Source organism: Ylistrum balloti, unplaced genomic scaffold (assembly GCF_031769215.1).
Source record: "Ylistrum balloti isolate Yb309-2 unplaced genomic scaffold, AGI_CSIRO_Ybal_v1 Utg369612, whole genome shotgun sequence".
In the NCBI taxonomy this organism is placed as follows: Eukaryota; Metazoa; Mollusca; class Bivalvia; order Pectinida; family Pectinidae; genus Ylistrum; species Ylistrum balloti.
Window position 1 is genome coordinate 498,773 of NW_026781887.1, and position 22,197 is coordinate 520,969.

Genomic DNA, 22,197 nt, shown 5'->3' on the forward strand with positions numbered 1-22,197 from the left:
TACATGAAATTTGTTTTTTCTAATCAGACCCAAAATCAAAGATCTAGAGAGTAGATCTCAAGAAATAGTGATAACAAACAAACTTTCAAAGTCAAAATCCAAGATGGCCTTCTTTTGGCCATTTTGTTTTTCTGATCAGTTCCAAAATTACAGAAGCACAACTACAGACCAAGGAGAACCTACATATGAAGTTTGAGAGAGATGAATCTCTCTCCCTTTTCAAGAAACAGAGATAACAAACTTCATTGACAAAATCCAAGATGGCATCCTGTCGGCCATTTTGTTTTTTGATCAGTCCCATAATCAAACAGGCACAACTAGGGACCGAGAGGAACCTATATATGCAGTTTGACAAAGATCCTTCAAGTACTTCTCAAGAAATAGTGATTACAAGAATTGTCTACGGACGGACGGACCACATATGCAGAGGGACTTTAATAGCTAACTATCTGATGATGGTGGGCTAAAAAAGTGATAATGAAATTTAAATTTCGGTAACAATCAATGACTTAGGCTTTTGACTGATTACATCATTATTCAAACTTCTAATTTGTACAAGGTACATGTATATTCTAGAAAAAGAATACCTCTCAGACATTTCAAAATCCATCAGTAATTGACTTCCAGAATGATGACAAATAATGTGAGAATTAAGAAATAGAACAATGCTATAGCTAGGAATGTGCTAATATTGAATGGTGTGTAAGTGTGTTCCCGTGCAAGATGTAATATCTTATCACAATGACCACGGAACCCCAACCTTGGCAATAGATCACATTTTTGCAGCATGAAAATTCAAAACATAATACACATATAAATTCATTCATCAAAAACATATGAAACTGAGGGAAATGATTTTGACAGAAATAACATTCTCAACACTTCTTACAGATTATCATGGCTTTAGCTTAACCTAGCTATAGGTCTCTATTTTAAGAGAGTTTCCCAAAGGCAAAGCTGGGACAGTGGAATTAATTACAAATATTTTGAACAGGCATATCAAATAAAAGTTTAAACTGTGCAGTATTTATTGTCCCCATTACATTTGTCAATGCAAATAACTTCTGCTATTATTGAAAATGTGACTGCCTTGTTTTGGAACCTGTACTGTTATCGAGACTATCTTTGAGAGGGCTTTCATGAAGAATTTTATTGGTCAAACAGCACATTCAGAAAAAACGAAATTTGAGTACTAAAACAGCACCAATACATAACTGGGATGTAAACAACATGTTCATTCAATTTCCACAAATAAATTTTCACAGTGATATAAGGATATGTTCAACATTGACCATTGCTCTTTGCATACATCTATCTGGACATGACAATTTTGTATCAGTTGAGAGACATTATGAAAGTAGGATGCACAGCAACTGTACTAAAGAAACCTGAAAACGAGTGAAATGCTGTCATTTAAAACATACAATAAACTCTAGGTAAGAATACAAGTATTGGTCTGATACACCTCACATCCACATATATACACATTGCTTGTCCTCTACCACACCTAACAGTTGCCTCTCCACTCTAACACTTTTCACTCCTGTTATTTTTTCACCACTACAGCACTTTTCAGTTTTCCACGGCCAGCCATTTTTTTGCGCAAAGATTCCCTTTGTAATTCTTCCTCCTTTTCTTCTTTGACTTTCCAGTTTTTAAGAATTTTGTTTCGAAGTTCATGTTCTTGTCTTTCCAAACGATCTTTCTTCCTCTTTCGTGCTTCTAATTTTCTCTTCATTTCTTGTTCTTTGTGTATCTGTTCAAGTTCTATTTCTTTTTTTCTCATTTCTTCTGCTTCCCTCTCATGTTTCTCAAGATCCTCTCTCACCTTGATTTTCTGTCAAGAAGTAAAAACATTTCAATAGTTTTACAGGAAGGATATGGTGATTATTTAGTTTTCGCGTGACAGGTGCATGTCTATATTTCATAGTTGATTTTAATTCATCAGAACAGGCACCTTGCATGACAGCCTTTAAAGTATTATACACCCAGTACTACATATATCTATATGATAATAAGATTTGTAATTAATGCAGTTATCAGAAGAAAAATGTGAAATTTACTGTCCTTATCACTATATTTTACAATAAGTATTATATAAGAACTAGAGACACTGTAATTACACCCTAATATTTCCACAAAATTTCATTTTTGGATGTCACCTTTCTCACCTTAACAGCATTGAAGAGCTCTGACATGAGACGTATCGATTCAAGTTTTCTCTGTGCTATTAGAAATTTTCTCTCCTCTAAAGCAATCTTTAGTTGTAATTTCTTTTCTTCCTCCCTCTTCCTCTTCTGTAAGGCTTTGAGTTTACGCTTTTCTTCTCTACTTTTTCTTCTGTCTTCCTTTTTCTGTACTTTTTCCAAGCGTTTTCTTTCCTTGTCCTCCTCTTCTTCCCTCTTTTTTCTCCTACATTAAAAGTAAAGCATTACAAGTACATATGATCAATAGCAAACCACCAATTATACCAATGCCCTATGAAACCTACTTGCCTACCTGGATTTACATTGCTACATTTGCATCAGAATATTCTAAATGGTGTCTGGAGTCAAGACAAGAAAAGGTAACATCCTCAAATCTGAAGAAACACATTAAAAGAAAACTCGTCAAATACTGAAGTTGTGTATGAACTGTACACAAAAATCTGTTTTTCATAAACTGCTTAATCATCTTGACAAGATATCATATATTACCGTTCTTCTTCCTGTTTTCTCTCTTCTTCCTCTCGTTCTTTTCGTACTTTTTCTTCTCTTTCCTTTTCCAACTGCTCCAGCTTCCATCTTTCTATGCGGCGCTTCTTTATTGCTTTGTCAGAGAGATGCTTTGTTTTATCAAAATCCACCTGAAACATTGTTGAATCGATCATTCAGTAAAACTGTTATCAAATATCCTTTGGTAATGTTATACTTTGAAAATAAGAATTAAACAAGTATAGGATGAAATGTTTTACAAACATTTTTCATCAGTAAGGTCAACTAATGGCAAAATATACTCAAAGGATAAAGAAAGGCAAGGTGAACTTTGAAGATGATTCTAGATGTTCAATGTAAGTTCAAAGTAACAACGAAGATAAATCCAAACTGCAAAATCAATGATTTGTATATGGTAAGTGATTTAGGAGTAACTGAAGGGAATTGAAAGAGAATTCTGTAATCTGAAATCGAAATGGACTGATTGTGGGAGCTGCCTAGTCAATACCAGGTATACCCCCCATTAGCTATTCCACAGCCCTGATTCTCCTAGGCATGGAGTTCATGAGTGATTTTATCCTCCTCGTTAGGATGTTGGCCCATTCTTCCAACAAGGCTGCTCTCAATTGGGTCAGAGTAACAGGGGGACGCTGGCTTTGTCAAACATGTCTATCCAGCTGATTCCACAAGTGATCAATTGGGGTTAGGTCAGGGCTGTATGGCAGCCAGTCGAGTGGATGGATATTGCTGTTAGTGAGAAAGTCACGACAGATCCTCGCTACATGAGGCCGAACCACATGCATTGTAACCTAGAGAGTTGCTTGACCGATTTTCATTGTTCTGAACAACGCATTCACAAGATATTGCTAATAATGTCACCCTGCATTTCTTTATCCCTTGAGTATATAAAACACCATCAAAAGTTTTCAAAACATACAAAAATGTTCAGACTTACTACAAGTAATGATTACAAGTCTTTAGTCACTGTATGCTGATACTATGATTACAAGTCAAAGGTTGTTAAGTTATCTGTTGAAGTGGCATGATCTGTACACAATGCCAGGTTACAACTAACTACTGAGGGTATCACAATTATCACATCTTAATTACAATGTATCTATTAATGTTGTTAACTAAATAAATGTATCTAACATATGTTGCCATACTTTGATATTGGCTGTATAGGCTTTGTCATCTTCAGCAATATGGAGTAACTTCATTCCACGAAGACTGTCCATCGCTTTAACAAAGCCAATGTATTCCTTGAATTGCACAAATGCCTCAAATGTCAAATCTTGTCCATATGTAAATGTTTGGATGGCACCAGATTTTGTGGAAGTGGTCATTTCCTTCCGGTATGGGTCAAGCATTGGGATGTCAACACACCTGACCTCACCAAACCCTTCCCAGATACGCTTTAACATTTGTTCACTTGGTTTGTCATTTTCTCGACTCCTATGGGAAGTGAACCAACGGGTTGGTAGATCTTTGAAGTGAATAGTATCTGGTCTTTCACCTGATTTCATTTCGTTCATATTTTTGGCATCTCTAAAGTATGAGTCCCAGTCATGACGTAATGGAAAACTGACCTTAGCCTCCGCTGCTTTGACCTTTAAAATATCAGGAAAACCACTCAGCTTGATAGTCTTTGCATCAAGTCTCTGTATAAGTGTTTTAACCAATGCTTTGGTTTCCGTTTCTCCTTCCAGTCGGATAAACTCAAGAGTACTTTTGATAATCTTCAATGTTAAGAAAGAATGTGGTCTTGCCATATGTTTGACACGCTCCATAACCTCCCAGTTAGAGATAGACTTGCCTGGCTGCTTCAACTGAGGAAGTTGGACACACACATTTAGTTTTGCAAGTGGCTTAAGGTACAAATTCTGGGGTGGAAACAGCTCTATTTTTTCTGATGTATCAGTACACACTTGTGTATTGCTAGCCATTATGTGAACAGGTTTGTCACTGGCTTCACATTCAATTATATTTGGCTGACAACGAAGAGTATTTGTTTTTTTTGTGAATCTAAATCATCCTAACTGAAAAGCTATTTCTTCCATATAACATTCTGGTGATAGATTATCTTTTTTCTCTCTTCTTTTTAAATCCATTTCTTTTCTATGGTATGCTGGTTGCTGATAGCAAGATTCTCATCCTTAAGGACAGCTGGCTTTCTGCATTGAAAAAGAATTCTGAATTACTTCAACAATTCAAATGATTTTGTTTACGATATATACACAGTCATCATGATTGTGTGCAAAAAACACATATAACAGAATTATTGGAATATGTTTCTGTTCTTATTTTTCTGACAATAGTCATATACAGTACACCAGTATATTACTGATACATTGTATGTAATGAATATCCAAATCAATTTTCAATGTGATTATGCCAAGAAGTACAATAAAAATGAAAGTAAAGGGGAAAAAATCCATTGTTCAATTAAGTTCATTCTCATAACACTCATGATAATGTACATTGTATGAAAGTGTATAAAAAAAGGGGTTTTCTGTCTGAAAGAAATATACAGTATTAAATGAAGCTTGAGAATTATAAGTAATGGTTGTGATCCTGTGTGTGGAATATTTCAATTCTACCTGATACATAATTTGTGGTCATTATCGTCAATTTTCTCATTTTTCACACAAGAACTAACAGAAATTAGATTTTACTGAGGTCCTGAAATCATATATTGTTGCATTTATCATGACATTTATATGTAATATTGACCATAAAGCTGCAGATCATGTCGAGTTGTCGAAGTAAGTGAGCACTTTAAACGTAATGTTAAGGAAAAAACGTCGAAAGATGTATATATATATTTGAAGCGATGTTCTAATATAGACAGGATATTGGATTTGAACGATGTAGCCGAATTATGTCAATTGCTGTAATATTGGGTCACACATTATAGTCAGAGATAGATCTAGGGGAGAATGATTTCTTGTGTACCTGTGTACTACACAAGACAGCTCAGTATACATTGTACAGTACATTATAGGAATGGCCAGTTGGAAGAATATCACAGTGGTGTCTGTTAACTTGGTTGTAGGTAAGGTGTAGGTAACCTGTTTTTCCTTCCTTGTTATATGGAGATACAGTTTAGATGTTCAAGCATTTCAACAAGGGAAGTTCTGTTTCTGTGTTTGTGAACTACAATTACTTAAATCTACCCACTATACTACATTTCATGGGTGATGACATAATCACACTTCATTGTGATACGTGTACTGATATCTACACTTAGATGTATTCTGCTTTGACAACAAGTTAAAACTCTTGCCTTGTAACACGTAAATACTTGTAAGTTTATGATTTGACATAACAGGAAACATATTACGCGTATCCGTGTGGAATGACTTTTTACAAGAGATTTGCTGTTTTTTACGAGTCAATATTTAGTCACAGAGAACATAAAATCCGGTTGTTGTATGTTTAAAATATTCCTCACACAAGCATAACTTACACACATCTATAAATATCGAGAGGACTACAATGCATGCTGTTGTCGTAACTGCTGTTTTGTCTTCGTCATCTATCCATACATTTCTCAGTACTGTTTGTACGTCAGAGGCACGTTGCATAAAACAGCCAAAAACGGAGAAAGTCTCACTAAGAGAACTAGCTGTTGGCTTAAATGATATTAATTTACTTTTTTTTCAAAAGCAATTAGACTACTTTATATCTTGGCCTGACAATTATGAAAACATTTTCCGGCAAAGCAGCAAAATATCTTTCAACTACCGGATGTGCCGCTCCACTATATAAGTAGTCGATAAGATACTGTTTGTATAGTTCTGTTAATAAAGGCTTTCAGCTTTATCCTTTAAACCAACTTTTTACATGTCGCACGGCGTATACAGGTTTATTTACAAATTAATATTTTTCATCGATGAACAAAGTACTTATGAAAATATAATGGGTCTTTATCGGCTTTATCTGTCTTTCAAATTGTAAACCGGAAGTGAGGAGTACAACGTGGTTTCAACCGAAAGTAGAAATACGTTGTGTTGTGATATTGGCTTTTGCAATTGGTTGCATCACCATGTCTGAGATAGCTCTACTTACAGCGCGAGCGGAACAATCGGTATGTACATTTTGGAAAACCTACTGATTTCTCTTGAACAATTTCATTTGAATATTTTGGTTTTCTGTAACGTTACATGCACACATGGATTGACTATATACATGTTTATGATATTCTGAATACGATGTCGGTTACCAACAATACGTATACGATTTTCAGCCTAGGATGTCTGGAGTAAGTACTATGTCAATGTATACCAAAGGCTGCAACTAATGTACGTGAACGTGGACATGTACATTTTAGTGACCCTAATTTAACACGATCATTAATTTCATATGTGTGTACATGTTGAACTGTAATTATATAGATCAATTTATACCTAATTTATTATCATTTCAATTTTATTCACGGCGTTATTCTCATACATATCACATGTAACCAGACTAATAATTGATATGAGTTTTTCAACAAAATACGTACATGTATGCAACAGTCATTGAGAACAGATCTAGATAAAACACTAAAATACTGTACATATCATCTGAGCATTGTCCAGACATGGTACATGCATATGCACATATACATATTGCCTGCACACATATGTAGTTTGCATACCAATGAAATATATAATTGCCTTGTATATTCAAAAGTTACATGTACATTTAGGTTACAATTGGTCTCAATATTTTGGATTGGGGAGAGGAGACCTCAACAGGTATTGGTAGAGATCTAATCAGTTAATGGTTAGTTGGGACATCATCAGTTATTGTTGAGTAGGGTCTTTATTATCATTTATTTGACAGGAACAATAAGGAATATTTAAAAATACACCTGGACCTAGATCTGTGACAAGTCAGTCAAATGGTTTGACATTTTTGCTCATTTATACAGTGAGTGATGTACATGAGTGCCAAATTAAAGTTACATGTCTGTGTACAATGTACATGAACTTCTGCCATTGATGTACGTATCTGCCTTATATCCAATGTAAATTTAATAATACTAAGCTTGTTCATTTATCAGTTATTTTTCTTTCTTTTGAGAATAAAGAAGGACTTTGGATATGTTGAAATATTTGTAGGAGTAATGGCTTTAAAGAGAACAGGATGTTTCAGGTGTAAAAGGACCTACACTTTAATTTCCTGATGTTTATGGAGAGACCCTATTTTTGTGGTTAATCTTATATTGATGAAAAAATGAAAATTAAGATATATATGAGGAAACGAAAATTATGAGTATTATTGCTTATTGACCACAGGCATTAGTAAGAATCTCCACTTCCCAGTTATTTTTATCGTCCAGTATGATAGCGTATAAAAAGCTTGTGAGGTATTCTGAAATAAAGACTTTCCAAGGTATTGCAACCCATGGGACATGCATTTGATTAGTATATTTCTTTAGTTTTATACCAGTCAATTATTGTACTTTACAGGAAACAGAAATTAGGCATTTAGAGGAAGAGATTAAATGCCTGCAAGATCCACAGCGTATGTTAGCAGATGGAATTATATCCCCGGAACTAGAAAAACTGAGGACAGAAAACTCCAAGCTAAAATATCAAATCAACCATTTGAAACGGGTAAGAATTTCAAAATGGAAATTTTCACTTACAATTTAGGTAAGACAGAATTGGTAGAATATAAAAATGTTTCAAAATAGGAAGATAAAGTGAAGCCTGTATAAAATTACTATATTGTATTAAATAGTTATGTGCATCATGTTTTGAACTTTGTTATTATGATGTTTATTGAGTTGAAAATTGAATATTGTTTTTATAATCACTTCAATAGATAAAGTTAATTATCTTTAAGGGTTTCATGTTTACATTTGATACACAGAGTGTAGCTGCGGAGAAGAAGAAGAAACCTGAGAACATGCTAAGTATTGGAATCATCATGGAGGAGTTGTTTGGCCTGGCTATACGTCATGCCTACCCAGACCTCAACGACATCCCTGTCATGATACAGGGCAGCTCAAAGTTTGCTGACTATCAGTGTAATAGTGCCATGGTCATATGTGCGGTGAGTTTTACCTTCAAGGAAAAATAAACTCTCTAGTGTTGTCGGGCAAAGTCATTAATCATATTGAAATTATGAATATAGTGGAGATAAAGACTTTTCTGGCATCAAAATATTGTTACTCTCACTAGTTTTATGTAAGGTTAATTAAAACCATGATTGTGTGTACCTGTATCTGTCTTATTTACATATGATATACTAATTGATCTCTCATTTACACATGTGATATATTAATTGATCTGTCATTTACACATGTGATATATTAATTGATTTGTCATTTATAAATATAAACTTTATTTATTTTACAACAATTGCGAAACAAGTTATGTCAACTTATACATGTGATATATTCTTGTTGTCATTTACACGCGCGATATATTAATTGATTTGTCATTTACACATGGGAAATATATTAATTGATTTGTCATTTACACATGTGATATATTCATTGATCTCTCATTTACACATGTGATATATTACCACCCATTTGTCATTTACACATGTGATATATTAATTGATCTGTCATTTACACATGTGATATATTAATTGATTTGTCATTTACACATGTGATATATGAATTGATTTGTCATTTACACATGTGATATATTAATTGATTTGTCATTTACACATGTGATATATTCATTGATCTCTCATTTACACATGTGATATATTAATTGATCTCTCATTTACACATGTGATATACTAATTGATCTGTCATTAACACATGGGATATATTAATTGATCTGTCATTTACACATGTGATATATTAATTGATTTGTCATTTACACATGTGATATATTAATTGATCTGTCATTAACACATGTCATAGATCTATTTATCTGTGTTACTGATATGTTCATTGTATGTTTACTCTTAAATTAGAAATTAAAAGCACAAGGCACAAAGTGTCCTCCAAAGGAAATAGCCCAAAATATTGTATCTCATCTGCCAGAGTCCGAGTACATTTCCACGGTAAGCAACTGAAGAGTACAACAATCAAAAAACATTTCAATAAGAAACTTTAGTTATTAATCAAATTTCAACAGCCTGCAGCAGGTCTTCATTATGAAATAACTGGACACAGAACGCTGTGTCATATAATCACTAAATATTCTGTGACGATTAAGATGATTGCTTGTTATATGATATTACCACTGTCTGTCTTGCCTCTTTAATATTGCAATGTAAGAATTTAAAATTCATTGATGTGTATGTCTTTGTAACTTCATACATTATGTCAATATCAAGAGTAATTTGTGATAAAAAATGATTTTCATTTGAACAGGTGGAAGTTGCACCAAATGGTTTCATCAACATTAACCTCAGCAAAGATTTTGTGTCAAGTCAGATCAGTAGTGTACTCCAAAATGGGCCCACTCCTCCAAACATTGGTCTCAGAAAACGCATCGTGGTAGACTTCTCCTCACCGAATATTGCCAAGGAGATGCATGTGGGACATTTGAGGTACACTGTTCTAATTATACATGTAGATATTGTAAGATATTTGATGTGTGCTGATTCTGTTGATTTATACTGTAATAAATTTTAGGTATTGGTTTACATTTCATATATAGATTATTATGTACATACTTATCATACATGTGATCTGCTGCTACAATGAATATTGATGTTTTAAAAAATTGTGTTTGTTTTTTTTATTTAGAAAATTATACGTACTTTATAATAAACAAATCTCCTCTTTACAGGTCGACCATTATTGGGGAAAGTCTTTGTCGTCTGCTTGAGTGGGTTGGACATGACGTTCTGCGTTTGAATCACTTAGGTGATTGGGGAACACAATTTGGTATGCTAATAGCCCACCTCAAGGACAAGTTTCCTAACTATTTGTCTGTGTCTCCTCCAATCAAGGATCTACAAGAATTCTACAAGGTAAACAACTCTATTTCTTTTGTACGTTTTACAATGTAAAACAACTTACATTGTACATGATGCAAAATTGTATACAGTATATTTTTGTGTAATACAATGAAATTGTGCACTTTTTTTGTATCATTGAAAACAATTGTATATTGTTCAATGCTAAACAACTGTACATTGTAAAACAACTGTACATTGTAAAACAACTGTACATTGTACATGTTTGACTATAGAAAACAATTATACATTGTATCATATAAAACAAATGATTTTGTACAAGTTAAACAATTTTACATTGTACAAAGTAAAAATTTTAACTAACACTACTTTGGATACTGTCGGAACATTATTTCATAAGTCACACCACAAAGAAAAGAAGTTTACCTACAAAGGCTGTGTATTACATTTTAGAGAATGTTTTTTTTATGATTTGGTTAGTAAAACAATAATATATCCTGCAAGTTACTTGTAACAAGTGTATAGACATTTACTGTACACATAAAGCTGTCACATACAGCATATTTAAGGCAATACAGATCCTTACAATTGTACACCTTGAGCAGAAGTCATCCTACTAGTGTTACATGTTGTGTTTATTCCCACGTAGGAGTCAAAGGTGCGTTTTGATGAGGATGAGGAATTTAAAAAGCGAGCCTATGAGGCAGTGGTAAAACTGCAGAATGGTGATGAGGCTCACCGTAAAGGATGGAATCTTATCTGTGATGTTTCCAGGCAAGGTATGTCTCTAGTCACTGTTTATATGATCTATGATGTCTCCAGGCAAGGTATGTCTCTAGTCACTGTTTATATGATATGTGATGTCTTTAAGAAAGGTTTGTCTCTAGTCACTGTTTATATGATCTATGATGTCTCCAGGCAAGGTATGTCTCTAGTCACTGTTTATATGATATGTGATGTCTTTAAGAAATGTCTGTTTATATGATCTATGAGTCACTGTTTATATGTTTATATGTAATGTCTCCAGGCAAGGTATGTCTCTAGTCACTGTTTATATGATATGTGATGTCTCCAGGCAAGGTATGTCTCTAGTCAATGATTTTGTGGTATAAAAAATATTTCTGTAATAAATATTCCTTTGGAAAAAAACTTCCATAGTTGCAAATTTTGTGTAGTATGAAACAAGAACACCACGGTATATATAAAGTTAAAGTGAAATGCTTTGTCCATTTATACACAGCATTTGACTTCCGACCAGATTGTAAAGCTGTTGTCTTATATTTTTTTTCTCTAGTTGTAAATTTTTTTCAAGCTGATCCAGCAAGTGTCCAATCTCAAGCTTTCTTATATAATAAGGCACTACTGTGTAGAAGTTTCTGATTGGCACATTTCAAATGAAAGTAATGAATATGCAAATTTGACTACATGTATTATAATTTTGTTCAAAACACTACTAGTTTGATAGTTTTTAATTAATTTGTTGTACTTCTGGATATAATGCATATGTGTTTCAGAGTTTCAAAAAGTGTATCAACGTCTGGGTGTCTCCATTGTGGAGCGAGGAGAATCTTTTTATCAGCCATTGATGGGGGACATTGTGAAAGAACTTGAAGAAAATGGTACTGTTTTTGTAGTTTATTCATCAGATTAAAAGAAACTATGGCAACAATAGCCTCTTTTGCTGCAACGTGATAATTTTTATTTAATTCCAGCATGGTAGTTTTTAACCTGCTTTGATTTTCATAATGGAAGCCTTTATACTGTAAAATCATCGATTTTCATGAGTCATTTTATTTCTATGTGTACTCTTAATCCATACATTATTTTCACGAACTCTTAAAATAAATATAAGTAGATTTATTGAGCTATATTTATCCAAAAATCCAAGTGTCCACAAAAAAGTTATTTTTTGAAAAAACACAAAAATTGAACCCCATAGAAATAGGATTCAATACCTGTAATTTATACATATATCAAAATACAGTTTTATGAAGCAGTCAATGTTTCTCGAGAAACTGAGAAATACACTGCCTTGCATTGATATGATTGCATCCGTAAAGGCAATTATTGTACCCCAACTGCTGTGCATAAAATGTGACTGGCCTCTAGTATGATGTCCGGTGTGGTAATCACTAAATTCTACTAGGAACCCTGGCTTTCGACAGGATGATTCTATATTTTTTGATATCACAGTATAAGAAACATTGTGTATGTACTAAAATAATGCATGTCTGCTTGTGCATTGACAAATGTTGGTGTTGATATAAATATATCTCTTTGTGGAATGGAGACTAATGCTGTGGATCTAAAGTGTTTGATTTTAATTGTCTCCATGAAATTTTGTAATTGTTTCTCTAATATTTTAAATGTATTTCTGACAGTTATTTACTGGACATTTCAAGAAATTCTACTTGTTATTAACTGGAATTACCAGTGTTAACAATACAGCAGACTTTAGTCTTGTACAGATAGCAAACCAGTACATCATCAGTAATGTGCAATAATATATTCAGATAGTAAATGGACACACATGTGTTTGGACAAGTACTAATGTCAACTGTACTAGAATGCCTAGGGTAATTTTCCTAGATTATATGTGACTGGGATTTCAAGTTGTAGTTAGCTGGCATGTGTATTATATAACTGCAGAAGATAAGAAAGAAATAAACTGAAAATACACAAAAAAATGAATCTACACAAAACCCTGTGATAGATAGGCTTATTTTTAGATTTAAGCAATTTTGATAAGAAATCTTCTTTCATTAAAAAGGACACAATAAAAGAATACCCAGTAGACAGTATGCTGCAATAACAGTGTTATATTATATTTATATTTAAAATGATTCACTATAGTGTTTTTGTTAATGGATGGTTACATCTGACATTTCAGACCACCTGATACTTGAAGAAGGGCGGAAGGTGATGTTTACACCAGGGGCTCCAGCTCCTCTCACTGTTGTTAAGTCTGATGGGGGATTCACCTATGCCACTTCTGACCTCACTGCCATCAAACATCGCCTCCATGTGGAAAAGGGTGACTGGCTCCTCTATGTTGTGGATGCTGGACAGGTACATCATCACCTGATGTCATAAAGATAAAATGTCTTATACACTCTAGATAGTGATTTGTATAGAACCTCCACCACATGGTAGATAGTTACAATTTGTAATACAGTGTAGACAGAGATTTGTATAGAACCTCCACCACAAGGTAGATAGTTACAATTTGTAATACAGTGTAGACAGAGATGTGTATAGAACCTCCACCACAAGGTAGATAGTTACAATTTGTAATACAGTGTAGACAGAGATGTGTATAGAACCTCCACCACAAGGTAGATAGTTACAATTTGTAATACAGTGTAGACAGAGTTTTGTATAGAACCTCCACCACAAGGTAGATAGTTACAATTTGTAATACAGTGTAAACTGCTTTGTATAGAACCTCCACCACATGGTAGATAGTTACAATTTGTAATACAGTGTAGACAGAGTTTTGTATAGAACCTCCACCACAAGGTAGATAGTTACAATTTGTAATACAGTGTAAACTGCTTTGTATAGAACCTCCACCACATGGTAGATAGTTACAATTTGTAAAACAGTGTAAACTGCTTTGTATAGAACCTCCACCACATGGTAGATAGTTACAATTTGTAATACAGTGTAGACAGAGTTTTGTATAGAACCTCCACCACATGGTAGATAGTTACAATTTGTAATACAGTGTAAACTGCTTTGTATAGAACCTCCACCAAATGGTAGATAGTTACAATTTGTAATACAGTGTAGACAGAGTTTTGTATAGAACCTCCACCACATGGTAGATAGTTACTCCACCAAATGGTAGATAGTTACAATTTGTAATGTAAACTGTAAACTGCTTTGTATAGAACCTCCACCACATGGTAGATAGTTACAATTTGTAATACAGTGTAGACAGAGTTTTGTATAGAACCTCCACCACATGGTAGATAGTTACAATTTGTAATACAGTGTAGACAGAGTTTTGTATAGAACCTCCACCACATGGTAGATAGTTACAATTTGTAATACAATGTAGACAGAGTGTTGTATAGACCCAACAATACATAGTAGTTAAAATGTAGTAACAGTTTGTCTATGTTGTATTTTAGAACCTCCACCTTCAGTCCATCTTCGATGCAGGAGTTATGGCAGGCTGGTATGATCCTAAACAAGTGCGTGTGGAGCATGTCATGTTTGGTGTGGTCCTTGGAGAAGACAAGTAAGTATAATTTTGGAGTTGTTTTAATGTTTTATGTTGTAGTTTTTGAGTGAATATTAGTTTAAATTTATGCCTCATTCCAATTCCATATTACTTTGTAAATCTGGCTCTCCACATACCTGTATATAAATCTGTCTTATATAGAATCCAAGGGACCCTTGGTCCACATGTTAGATGTCCCATACTTGAATGACATCTTTCCAATGTCCTAGAGACTCCTAGATCCACATGTTAGATGTCCCATACTTGAATGACATCTTTCCAATGTCCCAGAGACTCCTAGATCCACATGTTAGATGTCCCATACATACCTGATATCATCTTTCCAATGTCCCAGAGACTCCTAGATCCACATGTTAGATGTCCCATACATACCTGATATCATCTTTCCAATGTCCCAGAGACTCCTAGATCCACATGTTAGATGTCCATACATACCTGATATCATCTTTCCAATGTCCCAGAGACTCCTAGATCCACATGTTAGATGTCCCATACTTGAATATCATCTTTCCAATGTCCTAGAGACTCCTAGATCCACATGTTAGATGTCCCATACATACCTGATATCATCTTTCCAATGTCCCAGAGACTCCTAGATCTGAGTGTTAGATGTCCCATACATACCTGATATCATCTTTCCAATGTCCCAGAGACTCCTAGATCCACATGTTAGATGTCCCATACATACCTGATATCATCTTTCCAATGTCCCAGAGACTCCTAGATCCACATGTTAGATGTCCCATACTTGAATATCATCTTTCCAATGTCCTAGAGACTCCTAGATCTGAGTGTTAGATGTCCCATACATACCTGATATCATCTTTCCAATGTCCCAGAGACTCCTAGATCCACATGTTAGATGTCCCATACATACCTGATATCATCTTTCCAATGTCCTAGAGACTCCTAGATCTGAGTGTTAGATGTCCCATACATACCTGATATCATCTTTCCAATGTCCCAGAGACTCCTAGATCCACATGTTAGATGTCCCATACATACCTGATATCATTTTTCTAATGTCCCAGAGACTCCTAGATCCACATGTTAGATGTCCCATACATACCTGATATCATCTTTCCAATGTCCCAGAGACTCCTAGATCCACATGTTAAATGTCCCATACATACCTGATATCATCTTTCCAATGTCCCAGAGACTCCTAGATCCACATGTTAGATGTCCCATACATACCTGATATCATCTTTCCAATGTCCTAGAGACTCCTAGATCCACATGTTAGATGTCCCATACATACCTGATATCATCTTTCCAATGTCCCAGAGACTCCTAGATCCACATGTTAGATGTCCCATACTTGAATATCATCTTTCCAATGTCCTAGAGACTCCTAGATCCACATGTTAGATGTCCCATACATACCTGATATCATCTTTCCAATGTCCCAGAGACTCCTAGATCCACATGTTAGATGTCCCATACATACCTGATATCATCTTTCCAATGTCCCAGAGACTCCTAGATCCACATGTTAGATGTCCCATACATACCTGATATCATCTTTCCAATGTCCCAGAGACTCCTAGATCCACATGTTAGATGTCCCATACATACCTGATATCGTCTTTCCAATGTCCCAGAGACTCCTAGATCCACATGTTAGATGTCTCATACATACCTGATATCATCTTTCCAATGTCCCAGAGACTCCTAGATCCACATGTTAGATGTCCCATACATACCTGATATTGTCTTTCCAATGTCCTAGAGACTCCTAGTTCTGAGTGTTAGATGTCCCTTGTTTGATATCTGGGTTTTTTTTCGGTGTCCACAGGACTGTGAGAGTCAAGTTGTCATATTGGATGTCCCATACTCAAATATTTTTCACAGTCTAAGGGACTCCTAGATTCAAATGTTGGATGTCCAATACTTGTGTTTGGTTCTGTTGTGTACTCCTGTATTAATGGTTGATTGAAAATTTATCACCCCCTGATTCATAGCAAATTATAAGACTTCCTGAGTGACCACTAACTATGTTATCACTTTAACACTGAAGAAAGCACTAGAATGAGGAAGGGATATTCCATAGTATCTGTTATGTTTATCCCCATCACCGGTAAAGAGTACAAACTAAAGGCATGATTTATACACTCTATGCTAAAGATACATAATTTATATATATGATATACAAACTTTCAGCTCTCAACATGTATAAAGAATATAGACTTCATAAACTGTAACAAGATAGATTAAATCTATGTATATAACAATTTACGACGATAGAATAAATAAAATCTATATAACAATTGATAAATATATAATAGATTAAATCTGTGTATATAACAGTTGATAAATGCATGTCTATTAGGTACTGATAAACAGATGTTCTCTGCTTTAGTTATGCTACTCAGAACGAGATTGTATTGTGAAAAAGTAAGAGTATTGTCCCCTTGGACACTTCCAAATCGTTTGTTTGGTAACAGGAAAATAACTGGCAATCCTTCTCTGTGTTTCACATGTTAGAGTCTGTGGTTGCTATGGATACAGCAGGATTTGCTGCAGACTGTGCATCCTTTTACTGAAGAGTCTTTTCCTGTGGTGATGGTGTAGTCTGTTTATAGAAGTGATCTAGTGATAGCCATGTACATATCTCATTCACAATCACAGTCTGTTGTTAACCTGCTTTTATGGCTGGCGTTAAATGAGACAATTTAGAGACACTTTTTATCATAAGAGAAAGAACATCATGTTTGGTAAATAAAACAAGTACATTCCTTTATTGATGGAACTTTTGTGAGACAAGTCTTTATTGATTATTTTTTTATTGTGAGATCATTTTATCACAAGACTTAGCTGCGTGTTGATGATTCTAATATAATAGTTCCGTAGCACATTTTTATATTGGATAATTTTCATGATACAATCCCCAATATACTCATGAATTCTGATGCTGCCAAAAGATGGCGGCCATCTTTCTGGTTGAGACAGAGGAATGACATCAACATTGTAAGAAATTTATTATAATAACATGCTAAAATGTGTCAACTCACTTCAAGTGAGTTTGTTGGTAATGTCTGTACGTTTATAAAGACAATCTTCATTCGAAAGATACGTACTGAAAACTTTAAATGAATTTCCTGTCACAATCTCTTGTCGCTGGCTTTCCATGTACAATGTCCATTGTTTTATCTTCTTTAGTGAATAATACCTTTACCATTCAGAGATTGACATGACAGCTTTCAGGTATATACATTAGAATCAATATAAACTACAATTTAGACAGATAATTGACACAGAGAAATATAGGGAAAACTAATCCAGTGTCTTGACCTAGAACATGATCCGAATCTATCAACAAGTTGACTAGAAAGTGGGCAGGGCTTCTACATCATCAATGCTTAATTTCATTGTCAAAGTAACATGTGAGGGACAGTTTCAAACAAAATTGTGCAAACCTTGAATTTTTGTTGAATTTCTCTGATATTACAATAATTACATCACTTTTAGACTCAAATCATTTTAGAATGGGGATAGTTTCCTCGCTTGTTAATATGTTTAATATGTCTCCTGTGATATCTCCCAACATTGACCAGTTGAATATGTCTCCTGTGATATCTCCCAACATTGACCAGTTGAATATGTCTCCTGTGATATCTCCCAACAGTGACCAGTTGAATATGTCTCCTGTGATATCTCCCAACAGTGACCAGTGGAATATGTCTCCTGTGATATCTCCCAACATTGACCAGTTGAATATGTCTCCTGTGATATCTCCCAACAGTGACCAGTGGAATATGTCTCCTGTGATATCTCCCAACAGTGACCAGTTGAATATGTCTCCTGTGAAATATTTCAGTATCAAATAGTTTAATATGTAACATTGAACTGGTCAATATTGTGAGATTGTACAGGATAAATACTACATACATTAGGTATCTACCTTGAATAACTCAGGTAATTAGCCTACATAATCAGGTATCTACCTTGAATAACTCAGGTAATTAGCCTACATAATCAGGTATCTACCTTGAATAACTCAGGTAATTAGCCTACATACATCAGGTATCTACCTTGAATAACTCAGGTAATTAGCCTACATAATCAGGTATCTACCTTGAATAACTCAGGTAATTAGCCTACATACATCAGGTATCTACCTTGAATAACTCAGGTAATTAGCCTACATACATCAGGTATCTACCTTGAATAACTCAGGTAATTAGCCTACATAATCAGGTATCTACCTTGAATAACTCAGGTAATTAGCCTACATAATCAGGTATCTACCTTGAATAACTCAGGTAATTAGCCTACATAATCAGGTATCTACCTTGAATAACTCAGGTAATTAGCCTACATACATCAGGTATCTACCTTGAATAACTCAGGTAATTAGCCTACATAATCAGGTATCTACCTTGAATAACTCAGGTAATTAGCCTACATAATCAGGTATCTACCTTGAATAACTCAGGTAATTAGCCTACATAATCAGGTATCTACCTTGAATAACTCAGGTAATTAGCCTACATACATCAGGTATCTACCTTGAATAACTCAGGTAATTAGCCTACATAATCAGGTATCTACCTTGAATAACTCAGGTAATTAGCCTACATATAGTAGGTATCTACCTTGAATAACTCAGGTAATTAGCCTACATAATCAGGTATCTACCTTGAATAACTCAGGTAATTAGCCTACATATAATAGGTATCTACCTTGAATAACTCAGGTAATTAGCCTACATAATCAGGTATCTACCTTGAATAACTCAGGTAATTAGCCTACATACCTTGAATAACTCAGGTAATTAGCCTACATACATCCTTGAATAACTCAGGTAATTAGCCTACATAATCAGGTATCTACCTTGAATAACTCAGGTAATTAGCCTACATAATCAGGTATCTACCTTGAATAACTCAGGTAATTAGCCTACATAATCAGGTATCTACCTTGAATAACTCAGGTAATTAGCCTACATAATCAGGTATCTACCTTGAATAACTCAGGTAATTAGCCTACATAAAGTAGGTATCTACCTTGAATAACTCAGGTAATTAGCCTACATAATCAGGTATCTACCTTGAATAACTCAGGTAATTAGCCTACATAATCAGGTATCTACCTTGAATAACTCAGGTAATTAGCCTACATAATCAGGTATCTACCTTGAATAACTCAGGTAATTAGCCTACATAATCAGGTATCTACCTTGAATAACTCAGGTAATTAGCCTACATAATCAGGTATCTACCTTGAATAACTCAGGTAATTAGCCTACATATGTAGGTATCTACCTTGAATAACTCAGGTGACATTGTCCCACCGGTAATTAGCCTACATATCAGGTATCTACCTTGAATAACTCAGGTAATTAGCCTACATAATCAGGTATCTACCTTGAATAACTCAGGTAATTAGTACATAATCAGGTATAATTAGCCTACATTGAATTAACTCAGGTAATTAGCCTACATATAGTAGGTATCTACCTTGAATAACTCAGGTAATTAGCCTACATAATCAGGTATATACTCAGGTAATTAGCCTACTACCTTGAATAACTCAGGTAATTAGCCTACATAATCAGGTATCTACCTTGAATAACTCAGGTAATTAGCCTACATAATCAGGTATCTACCTTGAATAACTCAGGTAATTAGCCCATAATCAGGTACTTGAATAACTCAGGTATAGCCTACCTTGAATAACTCAGGTAATTAGCCTAATAATCAGGTATCTACCTTGAATAACAGGTAATTAGCCTACATATAATAGGTATATACCTTGAATAAGTCAGTTAATTAGCCTACATAAACAGGTATCTACATTGAATAACTCAGGTAATTAGCCTACATACATCAGGTATCTACCTTGAATAACTCAGGTAATTAGCCTACATACATCAGGTATCTACCTTGAATAACTCAGGTAATTAGCCTACATAATCAGGTATCTACCTTGAATAACTCAGGTAATTAGCCTACATAATCAGGTATCTACCTTGAATAACTCAGGTAATTAGCCTACATAATCAGGTATCTACCTTGAATAACTCAGGTAATTAGCCTACATAATCAGGTATCTACCTTGAATAACTCAGGTAATTAGCCTACATAATCAGGTATCTACCTTGAATAACTCAGGTAATTAGCCTACATAATCAGGTATCTATCATGGATAACATTATGTTCTCCTTTCTACAAAATGGGCCTCATCTGATATTATCTGATGTTTTTGATTAGATGATAAATCATCTGACATATGTATTTGGCATACAGAGTTATATCAGTAAATTAGTCGTTTATGTTTGCCTGTGTTGATTAACAGTTCTGTGACATTGTCCCACCGGTATGTACCTGGTATCTACAATTATCCCACCTGTATATACCTGGTATCTACAATTATCGCACCTGTATATACCTGGTATCTACAATTATCCCACCTGTATATACCTGGTATCTACAATTATCGCACCTGTATATACCTGACAGTATCTACAATAATCCCACCTGTATATACCTGACAGTATCTATAGTTATCCCACCTGTATATACCTGACAGTATCCACAATGATCCCCCCTGTATATACCTGACAGTATCTACAATTATCCCACCTGTATATACCTGAGTATCCACAATGATCACCCCTGTATAAACCTGACAGTATCTACAATAATCCCACCTGTATATACCTGGTATCTACAATGATCCCACCTGTATATACCTGACAGTATCTACAATGATCCCACCTGTATATACCTGAGTATCCACAATTATCCCACCTGTATATGCCTGACAGTATCTACAATTATCCCACCTGTATATGCCTGACAGTATCTATAGTTATCCCACCTGTATATACCTGACAGTATCCACAATGATCCCCCCTGTATATACCTGACAGTATCTACAATTATCGCACCTGTATATACCTGACAGTATCTATAGTTATCCCACCTGTATATACCTGACAGTATCCACAATGATCCCCCCTGTATATACCTGACAGTATCTACAATTATCCCACCTGTATATACCTGGTATCTACAATTATCCCACCTGTATATAGCTGACAGTATCTACAATTATCCCACCTGTGTATACCTGAGTATCTACATTTATCCCACCTGTATATACCTGTGTATCTACATTTATCCCATCTGTATATACCTGTGTATCTACATTTATCCCATCTGTATATACCTGACAGTATCTACAATTATCCCACCTGTATATAGCTGACAGTATCCACAATTATCCCACCTGTATATACCTGGTATCTACAGCCACCTGTATATACCTGGTATTTACAATTATCCCACCTGTATATACCTGGTATCTACAATTATCCTACCTATATATACCTGACAGTATCTACAATAATCCCACCTGTATATA

The 22,197-nt window shown here is 34.7% G+C and overlaps 2 protein-coding genes across 3 annotated transcripts in view; one reads left to right on the plus strand and one right to left on the minus strand.

Moving 5' to 3' along the window:
• Window positions 1–83: 83 nt before the first annotated feature.
• LOC132547043 (A-kinase anchor protein 17A-like) lies at window positions 84–6,417 on the minus strand. Of its 2 annotated transcripts, none has more exons than XM_060210801.1 (5): window positions 6,167–6,417; window positions 3,860–4,867; window positions 2,697–2,845; window positions 2,172–2,412; window positions 84–1,837 (listed from the first exon to the last, which is right to left on the minus strand). In XM_060210801.1, exons 2-5 carry the CDS (start codon window positions 4,637–4,639, stop codon window positions 1,547–1,549), a joined length of 1,461 nt encoding a protein of 486 aa, XP_060066784.1. In that variant the 5' UTR covers window positions 4,640–4,867; window positions 6,167–6,417; the 3' UTR covers window positions 84–1,546. The 2 variants fall into 2 exon arrangements, with proteins under 2 accessions (XP_060066784.1, XP_060066777.1); XM_060210794.1 differs by having other exon boundaries at window positions 6,163–6,417.
• Window positions 6,418–6,684: 267 nt separating this feature from the next.
• Window positions 6,685–22,197, plus strand: part of LOC132547033 (arginine--tRNA ligase, cytoplasmic-like) — a 122,662-nt gene continuing 107,149 nt past the window's right edge. The window contains exons 1-10 of the mRNA XM_060210784.1: window positions 6,685–6,783; window positions 8,156–8,302; window positions 8,562–8,744; window positions 9,624–9,713; window positions 10,027–10,205; window positions 10,448–10,631; window positions 11,227–11,356; window positions 12,092–12,196; window positions 13,468–13,646; window positions 14,714–14,823. Of these exons, the coding sequence (XP_060066767.1) occupies window positions 6,742–6,783; window positions 8,156–8,302; window positions 8,562–8,744; window positions 9,624–9,713; window positions 10,027–10,205; window positions 10,448–10,631; window positions 11,227–11,356; window positions 12,092–12,196; window positions 13,468–13,646; window positions 14,714–14,823 (1,349 nt within the window). The 5' untranslated portion in view covers window positions 6,685–6,741. The remainder of the gene's footprint in view (window positions 6,784–8,155; window positions 8,303–8,561; window positions 8,745–9,623; window positions 9,714–10,026; window positions 10,206–10,447; window positions 10,632–11,226; window positions 11,357–12,091; window positions 12,197–13,467; window positions 13,647–14,713; window positions 14,824–22,197) is intronic.